This window comes from Chrysemys picta, chromosome 10 (assembly GCF_011386835.1).
Source record: "Chrysemys picta bellii isolate R12L10 chromosome 10, ASM1138683v2, whole genome shotgun sequence".
Classification (NCBI taxonomy): domain Eukaryota; kingdom Metazoa; phylum Chordata; order Testudines; family Emydidae; genus Chrysemys; species Chrysemys picta.
Window position 1 is genome coordinate 57,881,473 of NC_088800.1, and position 20,108 is coordinate 57,901,580.

Consider the following 20,108-nt stretch of genomic DNA (forward strand, 5'->3'; position numbering starts at 1 on the left):
ATTTATTAAATATTTTGGATGTTTTTCTACATTTTCATATATATCTTGTATGCTGTGGTGTAATTGAAATTGATGTGTATATTTTGATTACAAATATTTGCACTGTAAAAATGATAAACAGAAGAAATAGTATTTTTCAATTCACCTCATACAAGTACTGTAGTGCAATCTTTGTCCTCAAAGTGTAACTTACAAATGTAGGGTTTTTTTGTTACATAACTGCACTCAAAAACAAAACAATATAAAACTTACGAGGCTACAAGTCCACTCAGTCCTACTTCTTGTTCAGCCAATTGCTAAGACAAACAAGTTTGTTTACATTTACGGGAGATAATGCTGCCTGCTTCTTATTTACAATGTCACCAGAAAGTGAGAACAGGCATTTCCATGGCACTTTTGTAGCTGGCATTGCAAGGTATTTACATGCCAGATATGCTAAACATTCATATGCCCCTTTATGCTTTGGCCACCATTCCAGAGGACATGATTCCATGCTGATGACGCTTGTTAAAAAAAATGCGTTAATTTAATTTCTGACTGAACTTCTTGGGGGAGAATTGTATGTCTTTGGCTCTGCCATATATTTCATGTTATAGCAGTCTCGGATGATGACCCAGCACATGTTGTTCATTTTAAGAACACTTTCACTGCAGATTTCACAAAACGCAAAGAAGGTACCAATGTGAGATTTCTAAAAGTAGCTACAGCACTCAACCCAAGATTTAAGAATCTGAAGTGCCTTCCAAAATCTGAGAGGGATGAGGTGTGGAGCATGCTTTCAGAAGTCTTAAAAGAGCAACACCGATGCGGAAACTACAGAACCCGAACCACCAAAAAAGAAAATCAACCTTTTGCTCGTAGCATCTGACTCAGGTAATGAAAATGAACATGCGTCTGTCCGCAGTGCTTTGGATGGTTTTCGAGCAGAACCCGTCATCAACATGGACACATGTCCTCTGGAATGGTGGCTGAAGCATGCGCATCTGTCACGTAAATATCTTGCGACGTCGGCTACAACAGTGCCATAAGAACACCTGTTCTCACTTTCAGGTGACATTGTAAATAAGAAGCGGGCAGCATTATCTCCCATAAATGTAAACAAACTTGTTTGTCTGAGCGATTGGCTGAACAAGAAGTAGGACTAAGTGGACTTGCAGGCTCTAAAATTTTAGATTGTTTTATTTTTGAATGCAGTATTTTTGTACCTAATCCTATATTTGGAAGTTCAACTTTCGTGATAAAGAGATTGCACTACAGTACTTGTATTAGGTGAATTGAAAAATACTATTTCTTTTGTCTTTTTACAGTGCAAACACTTGTAATCAAAAATAAATATAAAGTGAGCCCTGTATACTTTGTATTCTGAGTTGTAATTGAAATCAATATATTTAAAAATGTAGAAAACTCTCAAAAATATTTACATAAATGGTATTCTATAATTGTTTAACGGTGCAATTAATTGCAATTAATGTTTTAAATCACGCAATTAATCGCGGTTCATTTTTTTAAATCACTTGACAGCCCTACTTTATAACCCGTCCCGGGTGGTTCTCCCGGACTTCCCACCTACTCCACCGCCCAGCATCACCACACATATTTCCGAGTCCTGGGATGGACTAAATGGTCACAAGGAGAGAGAGTCAGGGAGGGGGGTGACAAGAGAGAAGGGCAGAGAAATCAGAGGTGGGGAAAAGACTGGGAGAGGGCAAAGGATAAGGGAGGATGATGAAGAGGGAAAGACACTGAGCCCAACCACTCCCACTCGCTCATGCCCATGGAGCAGCTCACCCAAGGAGCTCACAGATTGCAGCGCCTGTGCAGGCTGCAACACCCTTTGCCCCCAACAGCCGATCGTTGCTGGCAACAAAACAACCCAGCCCCAGACTCTACAGGTGTCGGCAATGGGTGGGAGGGAGGAAGAATCCAGGCAAAGAACAGATCCCAGTCTCACCTAGAGCATGAAGAGGAGGGGATGGCGGAGCTAAAGGTCACGGATCCTTTCTAAATGCACTACCCTCAGTAAGGGCTTAATTAGCCCCTTTGGTCTGCTGGGGTCCTGGGTGTGGGACACAACTCCTCCGCTGCAGTGAGTCAGCAGGGAGACACCCCAACCCACCAGCGGGGGAGGGCAGCTCGCTCCTCTGGGCTGTGACCTTAGAGGAGGTGGGCGTGGGGATGGGAAAGCCCCCACTCTTTGCTCAGTCCCAAAGGCGGTTAATCACTGACACTGTTCAAATGGAGTATTGGGGCAAGGCCGGTGCCAGCAGCTGAATGGGAACCCCTGCAGGGCCCCATGGGGAGGGGACCGGTGGTCTCTGGGGCTCCCCTCATCCAGCCTGGGGAGGGGCAACTCATCTCTAATCCCCTGAGAACCCCTCTTAGTCACATCAGGGCAGATTATCCTTCAACGTGCCCCTCTATCCTTCCTGGGGGGAATTGTCTCTCTGCCCGTCTGTCCCCCCAAGCCCCTCTGCCCCCAGCTGGGAGGGATGCCTGTGCCCCCTCTCTCCCCCAGAGCCCCTCTGCCCCCAGCTGGGAGGGGTGCCTGTGCTCCCTCTCTTCCCCAGAGCCCCTCTGCCCCCAGCTGGGAGGGATGCCCGTGCCCCCTCTCTCCCCCAGAGCCCCTCTGCCCCCAGCTGGGAGGGGTGCCTGTGCTCCCTCTCTTCCCCAGAGCCCCTCTGCCCCCAGCTGGGAGGGGTGCCCGTGCCCCCTCTCTGCCCCAGAGCCCCTCTGCCCCCAGCTGGGAGGGGTGCCCGTGCCGCCTCTCTGCCCCCAGCTGGGAGGGGTGTCTGTGCCCCCTCTCCCCTCCAGGGCTGTGTGTCCCTGCCCCGTCCCTCCCAGACCCCCTTCCCCACACTCGCTCCCAGGACCAGAGGGCTGCTCTCCCCACTGCTCTCTTACGTTATGTCACAAGCCAAGCGTGGCACCCTTTCCTTGCCCAAACAGCCATGGAACCTCGGCCCCAGCTGGTGCTAACTGAACTCAGGGAGGCTGGTGCCGGGGCGGGACCAGAGCACAGGTGATGCAACGGTTGCTAAGAAGTGGTGAAGTCACATTGGAGTCTCTTAAAGGGATACTACCAAGTCCCAAGAAACTGCAAGCACAACGGTCCCACCCAGGGCCCGCGTGCAATGCTTTGTATGGCAAGTGCTGCGGGGGACTCCTCTCTCTCCCCCTCCAGTACCTCTGCTGCATCCAAGCACCCGCCACCATCAATGTGACGAAACCACCATGCGCAGGGGAAGTGAGACACCACCTTGCAAGGGTTTAAGGGTGTTAAAAAACTTGCGGGATTGACTGAGAAGTAAAAATGCAGGAGTACTGCAGCTGCAGCAGTGGGATAATTAAACGCACGCATGCCTCTTGTGAGTGTACGCGTGGGTGTGAGAGAGGAATATCCACCTTCCCTTTCCCTGCCATTGTACTGATGCCTCTTTTAGTTGCCATTTCAGTTTCCAAATGCCTTGACCGGGCCCACTGGCTGCAAGGGGTCTGCGATCAGGGTAAACGTCAGTTACGTGCCAGTGTAACTGACACTGCCCAGAACTGTGTGACTGTTAGAGGTTCTTGCTTCTGGGGTCTGGTGCACAGGCAGGTTTTTGGTGGGCACGGGGTACCATGCTGGCATCAGGAATTTGGTGCCCTACTTGCTGTTTGGTCCCCATCAGCTAAGTGTTGATTACGGGTAGTGGAGGGCTGCTCTGCAAGCAGGACATGCTCTGGCAAGCCTCTTTATCTGAACCAGGGCCGAGTAAACAGCAATTCTCTCTCTCAAGCTGGTTGGTCTCTTTCTATTCCAATCTGTTTAGAAAGGGGAAACACTGGCTACCCGCCCCGCCCTCTCCCTGACAAAAGCAGTGGCTAGGCCTACTGAGGGTAGCACTGCTCCATAGCACGAACACAGGGGTGGGAAGTAGGAGATGTGGCTTCTCAGCCCAGCCACTTGCTTTGTGACCGTCAGATGTGGCTACTGATTTGGGTGCCCAACTTGAGACATAAACACAACGTAAATCTTTACATACGTCTCTTTGCTCATCTTCTAGACCAGTGGTTCTCAACCCTTCTGGGCTCAGGACCCACTTGTAAATGGTTATGGCCTGTCGCAACCCCGTCAATTGTCTGTGGGTGGAGGCCCTGGGGCAGTTTCGGTCGCATCCTGCCCGGCACTCACCCCACAGTGGCAGCTCCTGTGCTGTGCGGCTGGCTGGGCTTGGCTCTCCCCTCTGCGGTTGCAGCACTGCTCAGGTTTGGCCCCACCCCCCCTGACTGGACCAAATTGGTGAGAGTGGAGTTGTGACCTGGCTCCTGGGGTTGCAGTGCCACTCACTCAGATTTGGCCTACGTGGGCTCCTGTTGTCATGACGGCTGGGCCAAACCTGAGTGGTGCTGGGAACCCAGAGGCTGCAGTGCCTGCAGCAGGGAGGCGAGCCCAGTCAGCCCTGTGGGGCAGGAGCCACAGGAGCTGGCACATGACCCTTTGAAGGATTCCAGCGACCCAATTTGGATCCCGGCCTATGGGTTGAGGCCATATGCAGGAATATAGCAATTACCATGTCAGCTCAGCCCAGCCACCAAAATCTGTCTGTAACCTGTCTTCAACAATGGTCAATGGCAGAGACCCGAGAGGAAGCAGTTTCTGAGCTTCTAGAGATTGACCCCTTGTGAAAATCCAGCATATGGCAGACACAGGCAGCTCCACTCTGCAGGGAAGCTCAGTTTGAAGTGTGAGGTGAGAAATGGGAGCAAAGGAAGGAGGATTATTATAGGTAACAAAACCTTCTGGTCAGCTCGTAAGTGTCACCCGGCCCTGCGAGACCTGCGTGGAAAATCCCGCTTTCATTCACTATGTTCCACAAAGAAAGGACCCTGCTTTCATCAGTTTTGTGTAGAGAGAGAGGATCTGGACACACTCTGAACACTGACAGATGATGGTGACCCTTAGCATCTAATGGTGCTTCACATCTAAGCACTCTGCAGACATGGCTCAGGGAAAAGTCCTGAAAGTGCCCAATTTGGCCAGGAAATGAGGTGTGTGCGTGTGTGTGTATAGCTGTGTGTGTGTGTTGGGTGCATGTGTGTAGCTGTATGTGTGTGTAGGGGTGCATGCGTGTGTGTAGCTGTGTGTGTGTTGGGTGCGTTTGTGTAGCTTCGTGTGCTTGTTGGGGGTGTGTGTGTGTAGCTTTGTGTGTTGGGTGAGTTTGTGTGTGTGTGTTGGGTGCGTGTGTGTACCTCTGTGTGTAGCTGTGTGTGTGTGCTGTGTGTGTGCTTGTAGCTGTGTGTGTGTTGGGGGATCTTCTCCAGCTGATGGCTTGAAAATGGCGACATTTTGCCCCAGGTCAGTGTGGCAGAACTGTTCCCTTTCTCCCTGTGAACAGCAATCCCTCAGGCTGGAAAGACATTGGGGCTGATTCTCTTTTCAAACTGGTGCAATTCAGGAGTGACTCCATTGCAGACTATGGAATGAGACAGGTGTAAAAGTGGTGTGAGAAGCTGGCATTTCACACAGTCCTCTCACATTACCCCTATAGGGAGAGCACCCCTGGGGTGGATCTTCTCTGACTCACCTGGCTCCCCTAGTGGGGAAGGGTGCCCATTCGGGACCACCTCTGGTAACTGGGTGCTGGGCTCTGAAGCTGGCATAGGGGGGTGTTTTAAGGCAGGGTCTCAGGCAATGGAAGGAGCCAGACAGGGGCTATGTAGGTCTGTGCTTTGCACAGGTGTGCCCAGGTCTGCATTACAGGCCTCAGATTCACTTGCCCCACCTCACTGGACTGTGCTGAATTCTCATTCGATGCTACTCATGGCTCTAAATTCTCCAATCGAACTTCCCCATGTCAGGTAAATCCCAGCACAGAAACAGCCTCCTCCTGCTGACAAGTCAGAGGTGATGAGAACTAGCCAAAGGGGCTGGCGGAGCAGGGAGTTCCCCACTGCGCTGGTGAGTTCCATCACGACCTTCCTCCACCTCTCGGAGCGTGGGAGGGGAATTTGAGGCCCTCTCCATCCATTCTGCCCTGGGTTTCCCCATATTGCCCAACCAGCAGCCTTTGAGCCTGGCCCATAGGGACCACTTTGTGTTGGGGTGAGAGGGGAAGTCAGTGTTCATAGGCTACAGGGCTCCTTGGAGTATGTGAGAGAGACAAACTCCACCAATGACACTCTGCCAGCGACTGTCCTCCTTGCCCTCAGTCCATTCACCCGATGGTCACTGGCCACCCAGACCATCACATCCCCTATGGGCCCGGATCAGCTTCTTTTACACCTACAGCATGTTATTCGAACACAACAGTGCAGTTTGCTGGGGGCTGTAATACTCTGGTCTACGTCTGGTTGCTGGGCTTGTGTGTGGGGTTCAGAGGCCTGTGATAGACAGACGGTCAGACAAGATGACGGCCTTAAACTCTGTGTCTATAATTTTACCAAGCAGGGTGCATGATATGTCCTGAGGATCGATGGCTGAGGAGGATGTGGGAAGGAGGTTGTGGCTCAGGGTTTGTAGGGAAGGGGAAAGAGCAGAGTGTTCTGGCTGCCACACTCAGATCTCTTTACGTGTCCTAATTGATTACTCCCCATAGCTCCCACGTGAGGCTCCCCTCATCCCCATTTTACAGTTGGGGAAACTGAGGCACAGATCGATTAAGCCCACCATTTCCAAGAGAGGACATTGACTGGTTGTTTGAACTGAGACACCTGAAGCCTGATTTTCAGAAGTACTGAGCTCCACAAAATGGAGATACCCGGAAAGGTTTGGCCTAAGTGACTTGCCCACGGTCAGCAGTGGAGCTGGGAACGGAACCCAGGAGTTCTGGCTTGTGACTCCTGGTGCTCTGCCCCAACCACCGACACCATCCTCCCCTGAAGACTGGCCCTTGCCAAAAGGCTGCTTGGATCCCCCTGAAACCAGGTCGCTCGGGAAAAGAACTCCCAGGACTGGCCGGGTGGCACCTGGGCCAATCACATGACAGTCTGGAAAATGGGAAGCGCATCCCCTTTGTTGGTGTGCCAGGCGGGAAGCCACAGCCCCATGAGGCAGCACCCTAGGGGGCTCCGCCCTTTACTGCAGGCAGGGCCTGTCGGAAAGGCTGAGCCCTGGCGAAAAGGAGCGTTAGATTGTATAACGGTGCATGTCTGAGACCATGGACTGTGGGGTGACCCTTCAGGAGCAGCAGAGCTCTGGTGCTGCCTTCTTAAAGGCAGTGGAGCTGAGAATGAAGGCAGCCATGGGCTGAGGAGGGTGCTCCTTTGCCCCCCGCCCCATTAGGCTGGAGAACAGCTGTTTTAAGCAAGCTGATGTGCAAGCTGCCGGTTTGGGGCAAGGGGCAGCCATGGCTCAGAGAGGAATATGGGATGCCAGAGCTGATCACAGCTTCAGCCCCCTGTCACCCTGCTGCTGGGGGCTGAGTTAGCGCTCCACAGGTGTGGTAAATCAGTGAAAGAATTCCTGCAAAACTGGGGCCATCACTGGTGACTCTCTTTCCCTGGTTGTAGCTAGTGCCATGTACTCCTGCTCCTGCCCATCCCATCCCGGCTCTAAACAGACGGCTAGTTATTCCGTCACAGCCGACCTCTCCCCTCACTCTCCCGGCTCGCCATGAGAGTCGCTGCTCGGAAAACCAAGCCCCAGCTGATTAGTACAAGCACTACAACTAAGGAGTAACAGCTGTGCAACCCACACGAATCCTTTCAAAAGCTGCTCATTAAGAGCTAATGTCGCAAGATAATGGTTCCCTTTGGACAGACCCATTCAGGGACTAATTCGAGCTGTTTTATTTTCCAGGCAGGAGGTGAGTAATCCCAGGGCCACGTTCTATTACTATGATTTAATTACTGATGAAGGTTTAATCAGCGTGTGATCTATGGAAGCCCTAGGATTCTAGGGACACAAATGGGTGTTTAGCCCAGCCATCCTTATCGCTGTTCCATACCCGGTGTCCTAGCACTGTCTAGTGGTCAGAGCACAGGACAGGGAGCCAGGAGATCTGGCTCACCTTGGGTGACCTTCACCGAGGACCTGATCCTCAGAAGTGCTAAGCATCCATGGCACCAATTAAAGTCCATATATGCTGCAGGGACTCAGAGCCTCTGCCAGGCAGCCCCTCAGCATTGGGGCATCAGTTTCATTCGCTGTAAAATGAGAAGACGACTCCTTCCCCAGCGGCGCCACAGGGCCTGACTGCTCCATGAGTGTGTGCAAAGCACTTTGAGGAGCTCCCCGTAAGCATCCACAGAGCTCCCTCATTGGCCTCCTGCAAATCCCTCCTTAAAACTCTCCTTTGCCGTGATGCCAGCACAAAACTGGCCATTGCTTAGGCGCTAATACCTCTGCCTGTCATGCTGACCTGTGTTGTCTCATTGTTTCCTTGTGCTCCCCTGACTGTATCCATCGGTTGTCGCATGTCTTAGATTGTAAGGTCTTTGGGGCAAGGAACTGTTTGTACAGCACCTAGCACAATGGGTCCATGACAGGCTAGGTGGTACTGCAATACTACTAATAAATAGCAATGGCTGAGATGATCACAGCAATCAAGTTGCTTTCCAATTAGCTGATGTCTCTTTTCTTCTCATTGTATTAACTTTTAGCACATGCTGTTTGTAAAGCACTTTGAGAAGGTGAGATGCTTTGTACGTTATTTATATAGGATCAATAAGTCAGAAACCAGCCATCCTGCACGGCCTGGTACAGATGGCAGCCGTCCCAGGCAGCCCAGCACAGAATCCAGTCACCCTGCACGGCCTGGCACAGATGCCAGCCATTCCATGCAGCACGGCACAGAATCCAGCCACCCGGCATGGCATGGTACAGATGCCAGTCATCCCATGTGGCCTGGTACAGAATCCAGCCACCCTGCACAGCCTGGTTCAGAATCCAGGAGGCAGAGGCCAGCATTTTCAGAAGGGTGCACCCAGCTCCATAAGTGAGGCCAGTGGAAGGTCAGAGGAAGAAAGGCGGAGCAGAGGCAAAGAAGAGAAAGAAGAAAAGAAACACCAAAATAGCTAAGTACACTTCTCCTCCGAGGGTCCACTTGCTCTTGGTGCCGCTAAGGAGCAGAATGCATTCCTAAACCACTTCAGTCAAGCCTAAGTAAACTGAGAGGAGGGGTCCCCTTTACACACCCCACAGGGCGTGATCTATGACCATCAGCCACCTCCCTTCTAGCCTCCCACCCCTCCGTGCCTGCCCATCAGTTCTAGTCTATTCTCTCGCTGCTCTGAGCGCCGCAGTGTCCGTTTATGCATGTGAGGAGCTGGACAAAGCCACCCACATCAGCCCAGGAATATTTGGGCCTTTCCTGGTTTTGTAACCTGAGCCAGGGGAAAGCGGCTGACAACTCCCGTATGTTTAGAAGGAAAATGGTGACTGGCCAGGGCCAGCTCCAGGCACCAGCCCAGCAAGAAGGTGCTTGGGGCGGCCAAGGAGAAGGGGCAGCACGTCGGGCTGTTCTGCAGCAATTCGGCGGCAAGTCCCTCTCGGAGGGAAGCACCTGCCGCCGAAGAAGAAAGCGGCACAGTGGAGCTGCTGCTGGAGTGCCGCCAATTGCGATTGCAGCTTTTTTTTTTTTTTTTTTTTTTTTTTTCGCCGCTTGGGGCGGAAAAACCCTGGAGCCGGTCCTGTGACCGGCTCAGCATTTTGGCACAAGAGGAAGATTTTTTGGTAGTGCAGAGACAATGCAGGGGAATTTAGGAGAGGCTCCAAGCACTGGTATGCACAGAGGTATTAGAACCATGGCTCTCTGCATGCACCAGGAGAAATGGAGAACTCTTGAGAGGTTTGATAAAGTTTTAGCTCACACTCCCTCCCTTCCCCGCCACCCCTTTTCACAGTTGAGCAACTCTGCTCTTTGCAGGACTGGATGGGAGCAGAAGCAGAAGTGAAAACTGCCAACAAAACTGCTGCACTTGAAGCAGTGCTGGCCTGACAGGAGCATGAGAAAACTCACGGGAGTCAAGTCCCAGGCTCCTGTACTGTGGCCTTTCTTGCCCGGAGATTTCCACCCTTCCAATGGGATAGCTACCTCAGATGGCCAGGAGAGACTTCAGCTTAATGGGATGCAAGCCATTAGCAATCCACTTCCAGACCCTGCTATCAGTGGGGGTAGATCGAAGATCCGAGGTTGGAATCAGTACTGGAGAACCAAGGAACGATATACAAATAACCCTTCGGTCCCATCCTCATCTTATCGCCCCCTTCCAAGAACACAGCCCTGCCCCCACTGTTCAGCATGGCCCCACTTCACTGCAGAAGCAGGCATCGTCCTCTACCTCAGACAGCCCAGGAGCTCCGAGCTCAGCAGTTAGGGCTTTCATGTCAACTGGGTAAAATGGGGGCTTTGGCCAACAAGATATTTTCCCAAGAGGGGAGCGGAAATTCCAGCCCTGAGCCGCTTGTCCTCTTCCCCCGCTTTCGTGGGAGCCCCAGGATCTTTGTGGGCCACCCTGACACAAGAACTGGAAATGAAACATGGCTGCTGCCCCGTTGCTCGGTGTGCAAGCTTCCTGGGGAAATGAGCAGGCCCAAGCCTGCATCCTGAGCAGCTTTCTAGTACCTAGAACCTGGCTACTGGGAAACCAAATTCCTTCAGATGTCTCAGGGAAAGTGAAAGGCCCAGAAAACCTGAGTGGCCTGGGGGATCAGAATGGACTGGAGAGTCTCTCTCATCTAGGATGCTAGCTTGGCAGGGATGGGATCCAGGTGCGATAGTCACTGATTGTTGCTTTCATGTGGTGGCTGTCTGGTGGCCTGGATGACATGAGCTTGTTTGCCTCCTTCCAATTCTCAGCAGACATGTGTCCACATGACAAAAACCATCCTCACTGTCACTAATTGGGGGAGGCTAAGGGTGGAATAGGCCAGGGAGACTGCACTATTCTCTCTCTCGTAGAGGAGGGATCTCTGGGGTGGGTCTGAGGCACCTTGGAAAGGAAGTGTAAGGAGCTTGCAATGCTGGCATCCCCTGCTTGGAGGACGAAGAGAGGACAGAAGATAATTGTTATTCATCAACAACTGATCAAAGAAACCCAGGAGCGTCCCTGAGACGCGTTAGCAGCAATGGATATGTCAATCAGCCATCACAAAGGACAATGAGCAGCACCAGGGCAGGAAACACCACACCTGGCCCAAGCGGAGTGGACACACTTCTAGCCCCACACACTCCCAGACAGCTGGGCGAAAGGACAAATCTTTTTTGGCAAAAATAAATAAATAAATAAAAATTTGCAGATTGCAGAAGACACCAAAACGTCTTGCCGAATTCATGGACGTTTTACCAATACCTAAACTAGACAGGTGGAGGTTCCCCATGCATGCAAAGAAGGGCTAAGGTTCCTGCTGAAGCTCAAAGCCAGCTTGTTCCTGTCCCAGAGGAATTGGAAGAGGCAGTCCCAATGTATGCACTGAGCCATGTGCATTTACCATGCCTGGAGGCTCTCTCTCTGCAAAGTCCTGTGGGGAGCCCTGTGCTTGGGAGAGGGCAGGAACAGGTATGCTCGGGGACCAGGAGGGCTGGTGAGAGAGGAACAAGCTCATTCCTAATTTGAATTGGACCCAGTCCCGGGTCAAAGGAATCTGCTGTAGAGCAAATGCAGCCCATGTGTCATTGTGTGGGTTTGTTTATCTCCAGGGTTCAGGCAGCTGGGATTTGCCTTTCTTCAAAATCAGGGGTTGTCCCTTATCAGGAGTTTATTTAAAGAATTTCCCAGACTCCAGAGGAGCCCAGGGACCTGCTGCCTTTGAAATCAACTGTTCGAAGAACCAGCTTTCATGGAATCTTCAGTACAACAAAGTCAGGACAATGGCTACAGGCCCCACTTCAGCAAGGCCCTTACACAAATCACCTGAGTGGTTCTGCTGAACTCAGCAAGGACTCGTGTTGCAGGAGTGGGGCTGCTCATGACTTAAGCATTTTGCTGAATCGGGATCTTTTCCCAGGGGCCAAAAAACTGTCCAGAAGGAAATAAACGGGAATGGAGAGAACTGGGGTCTGGGATCAAATCTTCCCTTGCCAATGTGTGGGGTAAAGAACTGATTTAATACAAAGGCAGACAGCCAGGACTGCTCATCAGCCTCCGCTAGTTCCCCCATAAACTACGGCTTTGCTTATACTCAGCACATAGTCCTGCTGCCTTCAGTAAGCGACCTGGGCAGTAATATCTATGAGTGAGTGGTTGTGCCCCCGACACGTATACTGGGCTCTGCCTTACAGCGGGAATCTTTACAGAGTCTGTTACACTGAAAGCCAGCAGGAGGGATGGGCGGAACACCCTGCAAACCTGCTCATTCTGCCCGCTTCTGTATCCGCTCCTGGGATTCGGGACCCGTCAGCCACGTAGCCTGGGGGTCTGATCCCCAGTGTGAGTTTCCCCCAGGACTGCCCTCTCAGTGCCAGCTGGGACGCCAGCCATGGGAGCTCTGGGATCCCCGCAGGGCTCTTCCTCAGCCCCACGTCCTGTCCGCCAGAGTTCACACTCAGCGCTGTGCAGTGCCTGTTGCCCCAAACAGCGAGCACTCAGCCTGTCCTCGTTCCCCACGCCCCCTGTTCCCAGAGGCAGCTTTCCCAGGGCATGCAGGCTTGGAGATGAGCTCAAACTGCACAGCATTATCAGCCACCTCCTGGCCCAGTCTGTTCCTTACTCTGAGCAAACACAGCGCTCTCCCCCTAGTCTGCAGGCCAAGCTCCAGTTACTGCCACAGGGAGGGGAGAGGGCAGGCTCCATCTCCAGTGGGAACGCAGAGGCCCTGGGAACCACTGTGCTTCGCTGGGTTGATTTGTTCAGGATTTGTCCCAGCAGAGCCAAAGCCAGAGCCGAGCTCTCCAGTGGGAACCACAAACCTTCCCAGTCTCCAGCTGATAAGAGTGAGTGGCAGGTTTACGAAGGGTGATAAGCAAAGGGAGTGGAAGGCTCCAGGTAACGGCGAACTCTGACCCTGCTCGTGACAAGGGCATGGGCTGAGATTTGCCAGCTCTTTTAAACCCGAGTCTAGTGCCCATCGCTGGTCTTGCTTGGAACATGTCACGGGGGGCTCAGCTAGGAAGCCACCGTCGGTGTATGGTTGGCACATTTAAAAGCTTTCCCTGCAGGGGGGGAGGAGGGGCATCCTTGTGTTATGCTCTTACTGCTCGGGCACCAGGTCAGGAGGAGACAACAGCATCATTCTGAGATGAAGGGGGTCTTTGCAATGAAGGAGCCAGACTCAGGAGACGTAGGTTCAATTCCCGGCTCTGCCACACACTCCCTACATGCCCTTGGGTAAGTTACTTAGGCGCCGATCCTCAAAGGTATTTAGGTGCCTAACTTCCATTGAAATCCAGAGGAGTTAGGTGCCTAAATGCCTCTGAGGATCCGGGCCTCAGTTCCCCAGCTGTAAAATGGGGATATTAGCACTGCCCTCTCTTGCAGGCGTGTTGGACACCTTATATGATTGTCAGGCACTTTAACCCGAGGGGTAATGGTGGCCAGATATTCCCCTAGATGGATAGCTAGGCCACTACAGGATGGAAAGACCGAAACCGTCCGTCACTGCAGGATAGATACTTAGTGTCACACAGGGCCCCAAAACACTTTTCAAGCAAACTTAGTAGCTTGTAAGTGTACAATGCAACAAAAACCGGGGGCAAGTGGGATCAGCAGAAGAGGTGAGCAGGTCTATAGAGCCAACGGCATTGCAGAGTAGGGAGTGTCTAGGGACAGGTGGCCTCTACAGGAAGTAGTCTTCACCGAGGGTCCCCCTTCAGGGATCTGTTTGAAAGAGACCACTGCCAAGAGAACTGTTCAGCCCCAGCTCCCCGCACCCCCGCCAGCTGCTCCCTGCTTGCTCGGGGAGGCGTGAAATATGGCAAGGCACAGTTTGGTCACCTGCCACCTTCTCCAGCCCCAGGGCTGAGGAGGAAAATGAGGCAACAATGCTGGAGGAGTTCAGCTCCTGTCCTTGTGTCAAGGAAAGGAGGGGGGCTTTGGTGCGAGTTCCCTGCATTACATTACAAATGTGGCCCTGGCGTGGGTTCTGCCGGAGGTAAAGCACACATGTCCTGACCTGCCTTCTCAGCAGAAATGCCCAAGGAGGACTGCCCATCACCAGGGGGCAGAGAGAAGGAAAATGGGGGACAGATGAGATGTAGGTGCAAGCTGGGATGTCTGTGACCAGGTCAGGGCAGACCAGACCAGTCCAACATGGCCCAAACAGAGCTCCCGATCTTCCCCCACCCCTTTCCCCAACACTTATTTGAATCAGAATGGTCTCGTGGTCGCCTTGTGCTCCCTGTCTGTCTATTGTACCCACTGGTTGTCTCGTGTTATATACTCAGGCTGTAAGGTCCTTGGGGCCAGGGCTGTCTTTCGTGAGAGGTGCAGACAGCGCCCAGCGAGGAGGGGCCCTGACTGGAGTCTCCACGATATGCACTAAGATCTGGGGTGAGCTCCTCAGAACGTTGGTGGATGTGGGTCAGAGAGCTGGTTTGGCTCATCTGGAGACTGGGCCCAGCTCATATCTGACTCCAGATCCAGTTCAGGGGTGTTCACACCCCGGGTGTTGGCTTGGGTGCCTGTCTAGATTAAGTCTGCTTTGGTTCCCAGGACCGAGTTACTGACAAGAGACTGGCTGTAGTTCAACAGAGCCTGTAGTGTGAAACCCAGGATCTAATTCCCCCAGCATGTGGGATTTGGGGTATATGCAGCAGGCACAGTCTCCTCTCAGTCCCCCATCGCATCCGACCCACTGCAGTTTTCTAACCTGTTAGACTTCCACGGGGCCCTGTTCCCAGTCCCAGCAATAAGAGCCATTGGACAACCACCCCTCATGACACCACTTACAGACGCCCTGGGGCTTGCATCCCCTAACCCCCTCTGCGCCCCTTCATCTGGACCCACATCTACCTCTCCCCCGGCACTGGCCCCCATAGCCGGGGGAACAGCTGATCCAGGAAAGCGAGGGCTGGCTCAGAGAGTACGTCAGCACCAGCCTGGCAAATGCCTCGGCAACGTCTCATTCCCTGGCTGAGGCCCTTCTCATGCCTGCTACCTCCGAGCATCAGCTGGAGAAAGCAGGGAAAGAGAGAGAACGACTGTTTGGGCCTGGCAGTGCTTCCCAGCTGCAAATCCCAGCTCATGCGGTGTCAGTTTCTTTCACCAACACCGGCAGAGTTAGGAGAAGAGACATCTGACAGGGCAGCCTTGAACACACAGGGCAATGCTATGCCCTGGATGTTCATTCTTAGCTCTCATTGACTTCAAGCTATGTTGGGCAGAATACAGCCAGAGAGATAAGAAAGAGAAAAGTCCTACCTTCCTTTGTCTTCTCTCGGCCCTGCATCTCCTCGCTCACAGAAGAGACCCTTGGAGAACCTGTCGGGCCCACATAGGGGACTTCCCTTGGGTAGGAACTGGGAGCAGGAGCCCCAAGACCTGAGACCTCAGAGCTGGAGAAGGAGTTGACTCTTTCAGCCATGGATCGGACATGTTCCCTTGGACATGCTGCTGGGCCTCCAAGGAAGGAGGGTTGAGAAGTCACTTGCATTATCTGAGGCCGAGACATGAGCCTGAAGGGAGCAGCTTGAGCAGGAGACCGAGATGGTGGCCAAGGGCTCTCATTGACCTGGGCACCTGGGCACTTCCCCGGAGACGGCGCTGCGGAGACACCACTCACAGAGGCTGCGGCTGCACCCTCCTTGGCCCTACCCGGGGGCTGCCGGGACAGGCTGGGGCTGGTGCTGAGGCTGAGCTGGAGCTGCGTCCTTGGCTGCGGTCTGGACGCAGAGTCAGCACTCGGCGCTGGATCCGAGCCATCCAGAGGCTTCCCCACCAAACCATCCAGGCTGAGGGGGAATTTCTGCAGCTTTGTCGGCTGCCTGAAGGGTGGAGGAGGGGGGCTCAGACTGGGCCGCTGGGTTGCATCGGAGAGTGGGGAGGAAGAGGAAGAGGAGGAAGAGGAGGAGAAGGAAGGCTCCCTGCTGACGGGTGTGCTGCTCTTCCCTCGGAGCAAGGCGCAGTTCTGGCTGCCGCTGCTCCAGGCTCCAGCAGAGTGAAAAGCCAGGGCAGGGGCGAGTGGGATGGGGGAGCCCTGATCTTCGGCAATGTGCAGGTCCAGAGAGGGCAGTGAGCCATGGTTCACTCCGGCCTTGGACACCAGCTGGATGGGCTGTTCCGCCTCAGAATGGAAGACGTTACTGTGGGAAGAGAATTTCTTCAGTGCCGGGCTGGCAACCGGGGCGGCCTTGAGCCCCCGAGGCTCCGGCTGCCTGGCAGCACTCTGGGGTGTGCTGGGGGGCGGTGGGCACTCCAAGCTGGAGGAGGAGCTGTGGAGGCTCTCACTGCCCAGGCCTAAGGAGGAGGAGAAGCCATTGGGATCAAGCCTGGCTTGGAAAGAGGCGACGCGGGTCAGGCTGGAGCTCACGGCGCCGTTGGCCCTGGCCAGCTGGATGGTGCCTCTGTTGAAGGAGAAGCTGGTGCTAATCTTGGTCTTCAGCACAGGGCTCTGGGCTGGGCTGGGGCTCGAGCTGAGGCTGATGCGGGATTGATGGGTGGGTGGCATGAGGCTGGCCAGCCGGCCGCTTTCCCCATTGCCCGCGGCTAGGCTGTCTGCAGGCGTGCTGGGGCCGAACGGGCAGGAAGGCGGAACAGCTGGAGCCTCTTCAGCATCCTCCATATCGAACGACCTCTTCAGTGCTGCAGGGAGAGAGGAGGGGGTGGGAGAGTTAGAGCAGGACTCCCCAGCCCATACACCCAGGGCCATGCAGCCTCCTCCCCTTCAATCCCACCGGCTCTTCTAGCAGGGTCTAGACTTGTGCAAAGAAATCACAGCGAAGGGCCCACACGACTCCCCTTGGGCTCAAACTCTCCCCTGAACTTTGGGGCCCTTGGGGACCAGGTCTGGCCCATCTCTGCGTCCCAACAAGAGCTGGAAGCACAGAAAACTCGCACGCCGTCCAAGCTGGGGCTGCATTCCCACAAACAGCCTCTGGGTTTTGGAGAAGCCTGAGACCAGCTTTGGGCAGAGCCAGGCCCAAGTTTCTGGGTCTGGCCCCCATCTGGGTCTGAGCCAGCACTAGGGGAAATATGGTAGATTTGAGCCCAGATCCAAAGTGGAATTCCGAGGGTATGAAGCCCACCTGGACCCAAATGGGGGAAAGATTAGCGCGACCCCCAGTCTGGGAAATCAACCCAACACCGCTCCCCACAGCATCCGTGCTAGCTACATGGTGCATTCTGCTGCATTGCCTTTCAAATCCCCCGCCCAGCAAGCCCTCCCCATGAGGCAGAGCACAGGCAAAGCGCTCCCCAGCTCTGGACTGAGTGGAGTGGAGGGGCTAGGGCAGGGCTGGGGAGGGGAAGCAGACAGTCAGCCTGGCTCCCCCTTTGCAGCCTGCATGGAACAGAGGGTTTTATTAGCAGGTCCCCAATGGGAAACTGGAGCCGTGCTTTTGGCTCCCCTCCTGAGGTCTATAATCTCTCACCTCTCTCTCTTCGCTGGATTGTACCAGTGTCATGCGCTCCAAACACGCCCCTCGGAGGCAGCACACTAACTGCTTTCTTCACCTCCAACCAGCACATGTAAAGAGTCCTGCCTGGGGCATCCTGGGTAATCAGATCTGCTCCCTGCGCCACCCCTGCACCCCCCCTTTGCTTCAACAGGCTACGTCTGGGCTATGGCGTGGAGAAGGCAGGGCACTGCCCACCCTAACAGAGTCACCCAAGCCAAATCAAATATTGCAAAGGGAGTTCAGAGCTGAATTTGCCACGAGTTCCACAGCTACTGGCACATTCCCTACAGCACCCCCTGCTGGCAGAGCCTGGGACTAGACTAGAGGGGAGCTTCCCTACAGCCAGCGCTCCTATCCCATTCCCTACAGCACCTCCTGCTGGCAGAGCCTGGGACTGGGGTGGAGGGGAACTCCCCAATAGCCAGTCCTTCTACCCCATTCCTTACAGCGCCCCCTACTGGGATAGACTGGGAGTGGAGCCCCAGACAGGCTGATGTCAGTGTCCTATAGTGAGCCAGCCATCAGTCACCACTACTGCCAGCTTGTGAAAGCTGCCCTCACTGCTGGGCTGTGTGAAGTCCTAGCAAAAGGAGGAGCTGGTGGGGTGTGGGCTGCAGCTGTTTGAGGCAGGAGGCAGCAATCGCTCTGCCTAACTAATGGCTGAAGAGGACAAAGCTATCCACAGAGCAAAATTAGCCCCTCAGAGTGTGGCAGAGCTTCCAGAGAGGGCTGGGGGGAATGCAGCTAGAACTCTCTCAGCTGTCAGGTACTTCCAATAGATGTTGGAGTGAGAACACCAAAATGTTCCTAGGTGCGCATGTTTGCTTGGGTTTGTCTGGCCCCTCTTGAAGAAGAGCATGAGTAAGTCAACAAATACACGGACCACACAGTCACAACGGGCCAGATTCTCTCCCTTCTTTGGCCAGCACCAGTGAATTCCCACCCGGCAGGAATATAGTCCATTGCACATGCTTTATTCCAGTTCAATCATGGGGTATGTTTTCAGGAGAAGCAATTGACAACGGGGGGAGGGGGTGGGGGGAGTGAAGCACGGCTGGTTTGAACACTGCAGTGTGGAATACTGTTCATAGCTCTATTACGGAAACATGCAGCTGCCCCAATCAGAATCAGCTCCCATTGGTCTAGGTGCTGTGTTACAAACACACAGAAAGACCCAGATAAGCAAGACTCTCTTTGTATTCTCCAACTCCACAGCAGCACAGACTTCTTCCCTTCCCCCACATCTAAGCTTTCATTTAAAAAAATGTTTCCAACTCTTATGGATGTGAAGACAAGCTTGAAAAGATGACCTGAATGTAACTAATGCAGGGATGTCTGCCTGAGTCTGCAGAGAGCCTGAAACAATAGCTTTGAGAGCTATTGACTGCCTCATTTGTATTATTGGGTTGTTAACTCTGAAACCTAAAGTTGACAGCACAGAGTCAACTTTTTAACGACTTTGCAGATCATACCAGCAGAAATCTTATTGTTTGTATTATAATGTCACTGCAGGCCCCAGTCAGGACTGGGGACCCATTTGTGCTAGGCACCCTACGAATACATAGTAAGAGACAATGCTTGCCCCAAAGAGCTTGCCATTAATTTAAGAGGTGATACAACAAGCAGGTGTAACAAACACCTAGATAGGAAGATGGCTCCTCAGCAAAGTCCAGGAAAGGGGTGTGGGCGGCATATGTACACAATTGACCTCAGCTCTGTGCCCAGCTACCAGAGGAGTCCCACAACTACAACTTCCTTAGTGATGGCCCGAGCGTTTTCTCGTGATTCGCATTGCCCATGGCAAGAGACGCCCTGCTTGGTTTCCTACTCTCCTTACTGCCCAGGAAGGTATGTTCTGAGCTAACGGACACAGATCTATATCCACATGGGGACTGTGCTTGGTCACGTCCCTAAAAGCAGCGTGGTCTGGGAGCAACTCAGCAGATGTGGCTAAGATGCCCTGCTCCTCCCAGGAGCTATTGGACTGTAACTGACATGAGGTCCAATAAAGGCAGGGGCTTACTATTTCCTCTTGGAGTAGAGTGGAAGTAGGGCATTGAGGGACATCATGGCAGAGGACACGGGCTAGGACAGCTGACGGAGGAGATGCTGGAGGCTGTTATGTGAAGAGCAAAGTCAGGAGACATTGTGACCAGAACTGGGCGAAATATTTCCAGAGACAGCGAATTTTGACAAAAAGGGGCATTGCAAAGAATGCTGAATGTTTCATGAAAACATTTAGACTTCTTTGCAATTCTCCTTTTCCTCAACAACAGCAACAAAAATGGAAACTCCCCACTTGCTCTCAGGCCCTTGAAAAATGTTATTTGTTTTCATTTTTAAAATGTCGACATTTTCCTGTCACCAGGATTAGATCGGAAACGCTCTGAAATTGCTGTTGCACGGACAGTGTCCAACTCTTGCCATTTCATTCTGGTTTGGAATGAAACCAATCACAACCATTTCTTTTTTGTGAAATTAACATTCTGCTCTCCAGCCAATTCCAATTGTAACTTACAAGTTCTGTATTCTGGAAAAAAACGCTATTTGATGTCTGTATCTGGTCATCTGTGTTGTTTTTAGACAGTAACTTTTTTGAGGCAGGTTTCAGAGTAGCAGCCGTGTTAGTCTGTATCC

General features: G+C 53.1%; 1 protein-coding gene across 4 annotated transcripts in view; it reads right to left on the bottom strand.

Moving 5' to 3' along the window:
- SEPTIN12 (septin 12) overlaps nt 1–20,108 on the bottom strand; it is a 206,035-nt gene that overhangs the window by 34,119 nt on the left and 151,808 nt on the right. For all 4 annotated transcript variants that reach the window (XM_065558746.1, XM_042861593.2, XM_065558747.1 and 1 more), the window contains one exon: nt 15,277–16,656. In XM_065558746.1, coding sequence (XP_065414818.1) covers nt 15,277–16,636 — 1,360 coding nt within the window. In that variant the 5' untranslated portion in view covers nt 16,637–16,656. The remainder of the gene's footprint in view (nt 1–15,276; nt 16,657–20,108) is intronic.